The following is an 11,781-nucleotide window of genomic DNA, read 5'->3' on the forward strand; positions in this document are numbered from 1 at the left end:
TGTAACAGCAGCACCTACTCTGTAAAATTTTCTCAAGAAGTTTACATGCACCCACATGCTTAAATCACAAAGAAAGCTTTGTCATTAGTCAGCAAGCCCTTTATTTTTAAGCTATATGCTAAACTCTGTTTTTGGATTATATTCTGAGACAGTGTTTTATTAATTTGTTTAGGCTGATCTTCAACTTACTTTACTGTGCAGGTTGGCCTTGAACTGGTTACTTTTTAAGTAAGCTTCCCTAATAGTGAGGTAACCAGCCCCAAGTCATCTATCAGGCCTGAGTTGTCACTCCATCATTAATTAAAAGTGTTTTACACACACACACACACACACACACACCATACACACAAGCACATATTAGAATAGTATTCTGACAAAAACATTCTCAAAAAACCAAGTTTATCTTTCAAAACAAAACAAAATGACAGTTTTTGACAAAATATGAATTTCCAATCAAAATTTTGGATGCTCAGATAGGTACAATGATTATGGAAACCAACCGTGGGGAGTGCACAGCTTATTAACCACCTCATTTTGGTCGATTATAGCTAACTTTTCTGCCACAGAGTCCTTAAAACCTCTGTCCACCTTCTAAAATGTCTCACAGGTTTAATTGAGCTGCCCTATTACTTGATCTGGTTTTGGCAAAATATAGAAAATCAGTCTAAACAGGAAAAGGTGGTACAGAGACATCAAAAGGCTGGACCAGGTGAAGGGTAGGTGCAAGAGTAATTTTCCATGCAGAACCCATCCTTTGCCAAACTAGTATAAGCCTGGCGTGTACAGAGGGTGTGAGTGTTTGTGCGCGTCTGTTGATTTTTCTTAAAGTAAATTTATGAGGATGAGGTTTTTGTTTGTTTATCTGTTTTTCTACTAAAGTCTTTTAGAACTGCCTTTTCAGTTCAACAGCTAGCTTTGGGCAAGCAGCAGGATTTCTCACTGGAACTTTTATGAAAAAAAAAAAAAAAAAAAAAAGAGTAACCTGACTGGGTTGACCCTGGGGCTTAGAGTCCAGAACCAATGTAATAGTTTCTCCACCTTCCTCAGAATACTTGCTGGTCTTGGGGTACAGGGGATCTGGTGACCAGGAAGCAGAGGGTCGCTCAGTCTGTCAGCCCGTGTTCAGATGAAATCCATTTAGCCTTCATCACGCACTGTCACACATCCTGTGAACCTCTACTTGGCAGGGTGGAGAGGCCGTGCCTCACCTCAGCGTTCTGATGGGCAGTTGCTGCAGTGCCTCATGATGGAGCTATGATGTCATTTTCAGAAATTTGAATGGAATTAGAGATGATTGTGTTACGTGAAATAAGCTACAGTCAAAAGGCAGGTACTATATTCTTTCACATTTGGGATTAGAACTTTTAAAAATATGTGACATATATTTAGATAGTGCATATATAACATGAAATTGAATGAAGATTATTTTTAGAAAGAAATGTGGTCATTGGGAAGAGGAAGAGTAATGGAGAATGAATATAGGTCAAGTTCAGAGTGTGCATGTGTGAAATTATCATAATAAACCTGTAAGTGTGACAATTAGTTAAATATTAAAATGCAATCATTAAATTAATTGTGCCCATATGAACAATTTTATTAAAAGGTGTGCATTGATCATATTAACTTTGCAGATCTAAATCTAATATTCCATTTAAAATCTATTAAAAATAAAAATACTCTCCTTGGTTTATAAAGAAAAGTCTTAAGGCATAAGTACATGATATTTTTCAAAGAAGATCCAAGATTTTAAAATCTGAGGTACTTACAACTACTGTTTACATTTGTCAAATATTTCATTGCAAGGCCATTTAATTCTATTTGATGTATTTGTCTTTTTCCTAATAACTTATGCATTTCCTTTATTCTAAACATACTTCCCCACAATAGTCTTATAAATAATAACAATTAGTACTATTGATGTTATTAATAGTGATAGTGATAGCAATACACCACACTTATAAATCTTTCGATTCTGCCTGTTACATGTAAGGACAAAGCATGAGTTTTGTCTTTTAACTGTTGTTGTGAACATACAGCATTTATTCTAGTGTTGTTCCCAGGGAAATAAGGTAGTGTGGTCATGGAATTAGCTTCTCTTGGGTCTCACTACTAAAATGTGAAAAAATATTATGTCTTCATATTTTGTGTTTTGTTATGCTGAGATGGGACTCTCATGAGTCCCAGGCAGGACTCAAATGCACTATGTAGCTGAGTATGACCTTGAATTCGGGATCTGTCTGCCTCCACCTTTGGAGTGCAGGGATTACCATTACGCTGTGCATCTTCACATCTGGTTTACGTGATTGTGGGGCTTTATAAGGGCTTTGCAAACACTACACCAACTGAGCAGTGTATCAAGTTATTTTTAAAGAAAAATAATTATATTGCAGCAACCTATTTTGGAACATCTAAAAGTTTTCATAAGTATGAAAAAATGGATTATTTTTTAATGAAAAATGACCCTACAAATACAACTAATCTAAGGAATTAAGGAGGTAAGGGAGTAAATTGCGCCTTTCCTATAAAGTATGCACCAGAACATGACTTGGAAGGATCTATGAAGTCAGGCCTTTGAAGAGACCACAACGTTGGGTTATTTCCACTTTGGAAAAAAAGTCAGAAGTGTGTGGTGACAGAATGAAAGATTAGTGACTTGTGATATTTTTAGGAGATATTTATGTTTTCTTTGTTCTGTTTTTTTGGCTTTGAGCTATAGAATATTATTTGAAAGTAGGGTTTGGAGTGAGTTCCTAAGGGAAATCCACAAATGAGAAACAGTTCAGACATTGCTGAGTGTTTCCAGATCTGAGGAACACAAAGAGTTTCTTCAACACGAAAAGTGAAATGAAATGTTCAGACTATGATCTGTATCAAAGCGTATATGAAGCACACTTCATAGCACAAACATGAACTTATCATTAGGACAATAAGCAAACTGCTCCCGGAGAATCAAATATAATATCTGAAAGGGATAGGCAAAAGAGACTCTGTTCTTTTGACTTTGATAATTTGCATTTTCCTGAGAGTCTTTGCTCTGTTTGTGATTTATGAGATATTTACATGAGCACAATAGCTGGCTGAACAGATCTCACTTAGCTGCCACCACACACGTAGAAGTTCAGAAGTTTGTAGGGGAAACATTCTCACACCAATCTGCCTCCTTTGCAGCAGGCTCGATCCTTAGGAGGTCTGATCCAGTAAAACAGGTCTCCCCCTCCTCCATTCCATAGGGAAGGGGCTGTTCTGTCCACCTGCACTTTGTTAGAGAGCAGCAGCGTGTTCACATGCAACTCCACAAGAGCCCACAGTGACATAACTTCATCCAGAGAATGGCGTGATTGGGCTGGTCCCCCCACCCTCCTCGGCTCTTGTATCACTGAGAGTCTGGCGGCCAGTTCCACCCTGACAGAGTTCACGGCATATATTAGTGGGTCCTTGTTCACCGTGCGTCTGTTTAAGGAATTAACGGAAGCAGTGTCAAGAGAATAAGGTAAGTGCAGTTTTAACTATAGCCCAGGGGAATGCCCATTCTTTGGGACAGCGTTTTATTTTAACAGGAACAGGGAAAAAAAATCTAGAGGAATTTTGCCAGTTTGCTATTCAATGACAGTTTTGAACATTTATTTTCATGTTTTACCTAATATGCTTTCCATCATTTATGGGTAATTTCACAGTGTGTTCTGGATTGATTGGCAAAGGGGGATTTAAAGTGTTCCAAGGTCACAATGAAAATATATTTGAACTAGACATTCAGAGAGTACAGAAATTAAAATGCTAACCATCTATGCTAACTGGCTACATATGCTTAAACTGTTGAAAGCTAATGTTGGAGCAGAGAAAGGCCACTGTCCCCTGCACTCAACAGATTTTGCAATAAAATATGTTGTTACAGGTTGCAATAAACATTCTGCAATATAAAATGTTAGCTGAAGGACTCAGATCCTTGTGTGGATTGCTTCTTCAGGTTTTGCTCATTTTAAAGATTTGTGGTTTGAGCTGTATACATTAAGAAGCATGTTTTAAAGAAATTCTGGGAAACAATTTACTTTTCTTTTCTTTTCTTTTTTTTTTCAAAAAAGCATTTCTTCCATGGACACTGGTTCTTGAAAAGTATGGGCAAAAATACAGTGTGACTTTCCCTCACACTGGAGGCATTGTGTATCTACAAGTACACTTTGAATTCAGTGTAAACTTTTACTTTGCCAAAACTATGAAAGAACTTTTAGCTGCTTTCCATATTCCATTTAAAAAAGCTAAAAGTTATTAATGAATCAATAATCCATTATGGACCATTAATGTACAGAACCCTATGAAGAATTCTGTGCTGCTGGTACTTGTCTATGGGCAAATCCTGTCCGCTAACTTAACACCTTCCAAGAGAATCATGGGTTTGGGGTGGGGTAGTATTGATGACCACTGTGACTATATCTGATGCTAGAATTTTAAGTGTTTCTTTCATAAAAACTTTCAGTGTTTCATTTCATGAAGTCTGTTATGATTATACACTAAAGCAAAACATATATATTTAAAACGCATGGTCTCTCAACTTCTACTTGCTCCAAACTACCTGCTGCAAATGCATGTCTCATACTATTTACATAACTATTGTGCAATGCACTGAGTATTTGAATTTGAATTCTTTTCATATTATTTTTCTTACAGGAATACCAGCTTTTTAAAATAATGTATTCTATGAATCCCAGATCTTATATTCTAGCTTTCTTTTGTGTAAGTTGCTAGCTTTTCTCTGAAATTTCTCTGAAACATCATTACTCCTCCCTTTAGAAACATGTTATGTGAAAATAAATACCAGGAAATATTTTGCATTTATATATTCAGCTTAATACCCTGCATACAGTTCATGATGCCATCATCGCTATTATTTTATTGTTGTTGTTTTTCTCTCCTTCATTCTCTCTTCTCTCCTGCTTCCACTTTGTGGGGACACTAAAATTTGGATTAGAAAATCATGCCACCTTACACTTTGATACAAAGAAGATGAAATTATACTGTATTAAAAAGGGAGAGAAGAGCATTTTTTAAAGTTGTAAAAAAGTTATTTTTCTATAACAGGTCTCCTTTTCTGTTTGGATTTAAAAGCCAACACTGTGTAGCTTTTCCCTTTTGGGTAAACATTTGTTCTTCCAAAATTAATTTGCTAAATATTAGCTTCAGAGTACAGTTTTTCAGCGGATTTTAAAGCGTGGAATGTTAGGCTTCAAGTAAGGTAAACATCCATCTAAGAAGTCAACCTCCTTCCTCAGTGAAAAGTCCACAGTGATAACAAGGTCCTTTGGGAGGAATGCAGTTGATGTCTCTTCTACCTCCCATATAGCCAGGGCAGCTCTCCTCAGGGAAAAACCATAGATTGCCCTGTTCCCAGTTAGGATCTTTCTGATGAGACATTCTAATCATGTTGACGGTAGAGTGCACAGAAGAATTTACAGTAGTCCTCTAATTGTCATTCCTCCTGGCCTAGGGGATGTTCTAAAGGAGGGTTCTGACACTGTGGGAGATGGGTGCCAGCAGGAAATATCACTTAAGGGAGTATGAGAAGACAAGGACTATTACATTTCTGTCAACCCCTCCCCAGGAGGGGGCGCAGGTGTATACACCTGAAACCTGTTTCAACCCAAAGGTGTAAATTAGACGCACTCTTCTCCTAATGCTTAAACATAAAAATTCAAATAACAGCGAAGACACTATTTTTCAGGGTTCTGAAAATGAAATAGCAAAACACACTTCGTTGAGGAATTTAATGTAAATTGAACATTTTCCTGAAAGTATATTATTTTTTAATGATTTGTTTCTGCTTTATTTAGGATTCAAAGCAGTTGCTGAAAATGAACCTATGTACATCTGCTCTTGTCTTGGCATTAGTTGGTAGTGTCAGTGGCCAATACTATGATTATGATATCCCACTCTTGATGTATGGGCAACTTTCACCCAACTGTGCACCTGAATGTAACTGTCCACAAAGCTACCCCACCGCTATGTACTGTGATGACCTGAAGTTGAAAAGTGTGCCCATGGTGCCTCCTGGTATTAAGTACCTTTACCTGAGGAATAACCAGATTGACCATATTGATGAGAAGGCTTTTGAGAATGTAACTGATCTGCAGTGGCTTATTCTTGATCACAACCTTCTAGAAAACTCCAAGATAAAAGGGAAAGTTTTCTCTAAGCTGAAACAACTGAAGAAACTGCATATAAACTTCAACAACCTGACAGAGTCCGTCGGTCCACTTCCAAAGTCCCTGCAAGACCTACAGCTTGCCCATAATAAAATCAGCAAGCTCGGCTCCTTCGAAGGGCTGGTAAACCTGACCTTTATTTACCTTCAACACAACCAGCTCAAAGAGGACGCTGTGTCGGCTTCTCTGAAAGGCCTCAAATCGCTAGAGTACCTTGACTTGAGCTTCAATCAGATGAGCAAGCTGCCTTCTGGTCTCCCAACATCTCTTCTGACACTCTACCTGGACAATAATAAGATCAGCAACATCCCGGATGAGTATTTTAAACGTTTCACTGCGCTGCAGTACCTGCGGTTATCTCACAACGAACTGGCTGATAGTGGGGTACCCGGAAACTCCTTCAATATCTCATCCCTGCTCGAGCTGGACCTCTCCTACAATAAGCTGAAAAGCATTCCGACTGTTAATGAAAACCTTGAAAACTATTACCTGGAGGTCAATGAGCTCCAAAGTAAGTATAAAGCTGCCCCCTTGTTTGATTGACAGATACGGTGTTAAAATACCTAAGCTGCACAACGTAATAAGAAAGGATTAAAAGAAAACAACCAAATTCAAATACGGAATGCTAGCTCAGTCACACACCGAATCCTTGCTAGCCCTTCCTTAGAGGGGCAAGACCAAGAGCAGTTAAAGCCATACAATTTTACATTAAATTTCTCTGGATTGATTATTTGAGGCTAATTGATGCTGATAACTTTAATCTTCTGTTACTGCTTAGTTTTTTTTTTCCTTACATAAGATGGTGTGCTGCTTTTATTCATTGGCAAGATCCAGCGAAGGAAAGAAAGAAAAAGTTCAGAGGAGATGCAGAAAGCACAGGCTTTCTTAAGCACCCCGCCCCACCCCCATTGTCTGACTCAGAGCACACACGTCATCTCATCCTGTCTTCCCTAACATCTTGAGGTTCAGTGTGTTACCCAGTTTATAAAGCCAGCACCACCCCTCTCATCTGGCATGGTGAATGTACCCTTCATAGCATTTTCAAAAGGATCTAAAGGAAGATTAAAGAAGGAAAGCTGTTAATGGGGTTCTTCTAGAGTCTTTTTGAACAGTCCTTCCCTTTTTGCACAGTCACACCTCTTCATGTGCTTCAGTATTTTATTTTTATTTACCTGAATGATGGAGCTGTACATGATATACTCAGTTTAGACGATGTGAAATCAGAAAGGAAATAAAACTATTCCATCACAACTTTTACCATTTAGTAAGTAGAGTTTGGTACAGAAACGTGTCACTTCACCAATATATAAAAAATTCGGGTGGAAAACACCATTTCACATAAAAAGCAACTATAGCCTATTGAAACTGAACTTTTTTGTCTAGTGAAAAGATCAATATGTTGCTATCAGGAAAGTTATATCGGACATTGTGGCTACTTTGCAATGTTTCTTTAATTTCTTGTAGTATCTAACTCGCAATTGTCATGAAGAAGAATGTGATTCCTAACATAAACACCATGCTCTCTACTTCATTTTTAAAGTCATCAAAGCAAGGTTTGGAACTGTTTCACTGTCACATGATAGATAGTTCAGGCTATAACAATTCTATTAGCACAATCGCTTTTATTTTAAAGTTCTCTATGTGACAACTCATGTTCTTCAATTTTCCTAACTAATGATTACATTTATTAACTGTGCTTATCTTAGTCTAAATGAACATATTAAAGATTAAATCAGTCTTTAACTTCTTCAAGTGAAGTGCGCTTTGAACAATTTAGTAGATTTAATGTAACTTGTTGAAAACAATATAGTATATTAGACAGAGGTAGCAGCTGAGAGCTGCAAGTTCCCAACTAAGTAGCAGAGCGAGACAACAAGCACAGACCTAAAGCCATCTTCTTTCTTTGTAACATACTTTCCCAGTGATGGGCATTATAGAAAGACCATGGGTTACACTGAAATGTTGTTCAAATAAGCATCAAAGGAGAATGGAGAACAGTGTGCATGAGTTTTACTCTTCACTGCTAGCTAGAGTTTGAGAATAAAAATAGCTATCCAAGGACCAGAGAAGTGACAAACTGACCTGGGAAAACATAGTTCTAGTTAAGATCTTAGGTTCTATTAAAAACTAGACTAGTTTTTTGTTGTTGTTTTGTTGTTTTTGTCCATGGCAGCTTCTCAACCACCAAGGAACACTGGCTACACATTCAATGATTTGGTTTAGGCCTTAGAGTTTTGATTCCCTGGCAGAATGTATGGTTAACAGAAAATTCTTTAGTGATCAAGTCTGTCATTTTCATCTGGAAAAACAAAAGATGAGTTTTTCATTGATCTGGTTATTCATACAATCCATATTTCTTCAGGTAAGTCTAAATACCTCATATTAGTTGAATGCCATTCTAACCCTTACTATCAAAATTAAAAAATTCTATTTTTTGAGAAATGTCATTGAGATCCCTGATTTACCCTAGTTAGTGTACTGGGCTGACTTGGTAGCATGAAATAGAAGCTCAGTGGTTTTTATCTCAAAAGCACATAGTAAAGATGACTTTCTACATGGAACAGGCTACCTGATAACAAATAAGAGTCATGGGATCTTCTTTTCAACGATCATTTCAAGATAGCACAATGAAAGATGACTGGACTTTTCCATTCTTGCCTTTGCAGAGTTTGATGTCAAGAGCTTCTGTAAGATCTTGGGGCCACTGTCTTACTCCAAGATCAAGCATCTGCGCCTGGATGGTAATCCCCTCACCCAAAGCAGTCTGCCTCCTGACATGTATGAGTGTCTACGTGTAGCGAGTGAAATCACTGTTAATTAACATCTTCCCATTCCAATAGGTTGAAGTATGTTCTGGAGCAGCACTTCATGGTTAGGTATTTGGGGGATGTGTGTAAAGTTTTCAAAGTATTGTTTTGTTGTTGTTGCTGTTGTTATTACTTCATGGATTTTAATTAATGAAGGAAATGTTTTGTGAACATTTGCCACTTTTAAAATAAAAGATGAAAAGCAGGCCTATTTCATCGTGAGAAGAGACACACAAAAACACATTAAACTTAAGTCTTTGTTTGTAAATTTAGTGTTTTCTACAGCTCTATGTTCAAAAGACATGAAGGCTTTTTATTGATTGCATGGAAATCAGCCAAGTTTTTATGGTCCCTAATTTTTAATTGAATGACTTGAAAAAACATGAAATAAATATGCATGAAAGTTTGTTATCCTAATCCAAATTATTTTGACATGTTAAATTAGTTTTACTAAAATATAGAGTCTGTATTTTGAGACTAGTAATTTTGCAATATACCAAAGGAAATTTATGAAGACACATCCACCTAAAGAAATGTATTTAGTAGTAAGGATTTGCATAGTTACTTAATGAAACTTTTCTTGGGTCATTTTTCTCTGTCATATGTATGTTTCTTTTTGATTATTTGCATGTTATGAATAACAAGCTAATAGCAAAATAAAACAATGCAAATGGCATCAGGGTGTTAATTCTTATGGAAATCATATCTCTTATAAAACACATAAAGGTGCACGAACACCTCAACGTGGCCCTAGCTTGTAGTGTTTCACTTGTATGATCATAGGATTTCCCAGTTTGTCTTACGGTAGCATCCGCTTGCAATGGATTACTAAGCCCGTATCATAAAATGCAGGTAGATCCCACACCTGTTTGGATGCTGTTGGTGTCACCATCCCTGCTGTTTTCTTCAATTCTGTGCAGTGGGACTCCATTCCTGAAGGAACTCGGGAAAAATCTCAGTAGTCACTGCTGAGTTCTTAAATGAAAGTGGTGAGATATTCTAACACCGAGATCAATACATTTAAAACATTCTGGAAAAAAAAAAAAAAAACATTTTAAAATAGAAGTCATTGTGTCCTTAATCCAATGTGTTTGAGAAATAGGTATTGACTTTATGTTTCAGTAATGACCAATTTCATTGTCCCATATGGATGGGATGCACAGTTGTTCACAAAAAGGAAATAGTGGGAAATGCTACTAAGAAAAACAACCTTTCGTACCCACTGGACATTAAAGCTTTTGTTGTTGTTGTTGTTTTCTTTTTTTATGTTTAATTTATTTATTTATTGTTTTTTATTATTATCATTTATTACAATTTATTCAATTTGTATCCTGGCTGTGTTCCCCTCCATCATTCCCTCCCAATCCCATCCTCCTTCCTTCTTCCCCCTTATGTCCCTCTCCCAGTCCACTGTTACGGGAGGTTCTCCTCCCCTTCCATCTGTCCCTGGCTTATCAGGTCTCATCAGGACCATCTGCATTGTCTTCCTCTGTAGCCTGGAGAGGCTGTATCCCTCAGGGGGAGGTGATCAGAGAGCCTGCCACTGAGTTCATGCCAGGAAAAGCACCTGATCCCCTTACTAGGGATGCATTTGGAGGGTAGGCTCACAACCATAAATAATTTATGTTTTATTCCTAGATATTTTTATTCTTAGAGAGTTCTGTGCAATGTATTTTGATTATATTCACTCCCATACCTCAATTTTCTCCTAGGAATGACCAACCTACACATACATACTTCATGTCATTTGTTGGTCTGATTTTTTTAATTGAAAATAGTTTTTTTTTTTCAGAGTATATTCTGATCATGTTTTCCCCTCCTTCATTTTTCTAGATTCTTTCTAACTCCCCATGCTGAACATGCCTTCTTTTTTCTCTCTCACTCTTTAGGAAACAAGCAGGTAAACTAAAACAACAATGACAAATAGAATATAACAAACAGTAAAAAAAATATAAAAACAGAAAGAAAGTAAAAGTATAAGAAACACATATACAAATGCACACATAAAATAGATAAATAAAAACACTGTGAACAATATTAGATAAGCAAAAGACCAGTAAGGTAAAAAAAAAAAAAAAAAAAAAAAAAAAAAAAAAAAAAAAAAAAAAAAAGACATACACGGACAAAACATTATGAGATGAAAAAATAAAATAAAAACCCAAACAAAACAAAACCCTTCCCAAATTGAATTTGTTTTCTGGTGGCTGTCTTCTTCTGGGTATTGGGCTTGCCCTTATGTGTAGACCCACTGAGACTCCATTGGAAAAGCTATTTTTTTTTTTCCTTTATAAATGGTTGCCAGTTGGAGATAGCTTTTTGGTTAGAGATGATTGCTTGTGTCCACTTCTCCCCATCAGTGTAAACATTGTTATCATCAAGTGCTGTGTGGTCAAAACTACACTCATCCAGAACCCACTGTGTATGAACCTAAAATAAAAGGAAGCATGTCTTTGTAGTACGGTGTTTTCATGGAACAGATTTAATGAACTTGCTTCCTGTTTTATTGTCCTGTCACTGAAGACCTGTCCAAAGAGCCTGAAGCCAGTAAGACTAGAGTGGAAGAATTTTGTATCAGCTGACTGTCTATCTGTTAGTCTCCTTTCTTTTTTCTGTAGAGTCAAGTTCTTGGCACAAACTTAAAAATTTTTTTTTCAACAAACCTATTTTGTAGAAGAAACAAAATTTAAATTTCTTTCTCTTTTCATAAAATTCGCAATAGTTCGTGAAAACCTGATCTCAGGTAGATAGAGAAAAAAAATGTGTCTTAAGTTCTCTCCTAA

The 11,781-nt window shown here is 36.8% G+C and overlaps 1 protein-coding gene across 1 annotated transcript; it reads left to right on the forward strand.

The window, feature by feature from the left end:
* Positions 1-3,288: 3,288 nt before the first annotated feature.
* Lum (lumican) lies at positions 3,289-9,644 on the forward strand. The gene is made up of 3 exons (XM_055627896.1): positions 3,289-3,490; positions 5,823-6,705; positions 8,861-9,644. Exons 2-3 carry the CDS (start codon positions 5,844-5,846, stop codon positions 9,013-9,015), a joined length of 1,017 nt encoding a protein of 338 aa, XP_055483871.1. The 5' UTR covers positions 3,289-3,490; positions 5,823-5,843; the 3' UTR covers positions 9,016-9,644.
* The last annotated feature ends 2,137 nt before the right edge of the window (positions 9,645-11,781 follow it).

The sequence above is a fragment of the Psammomys obesus genome, unplaced genomic scaffold (assembly GCF_907164565.1).
Source record: "Psammomys obesus unplaced genomic scaffold, mPsaObe1.curated_primary_1811, whole genome shotgun sequence".
Classification (NCBI taxonomy): Eukaryota; Metazoa; Chordata; class Mammalia; order Rodentia; family Muridae; genus Psammomys; species Psammomys obesus.

What these genes read in the sequence shown, in the direction of transcription:
- Lum (XM_055627896.1), top strand. Translation starts at nt 5,844, where the DNA reads ATGAACCTATGTACATCTGCTCTTGTCTTGGCATTAGTTGGTAGTGTC. An exon ending in GGAGGTCAATGAGCTCCAAA is followed by an intron (nt 6,706 to 8,860) that starts GTAAGTATAAAG and finishes TTGCCTTTGCAG; the next exon opens with AGTTTGATGTCAAGAGCTTC.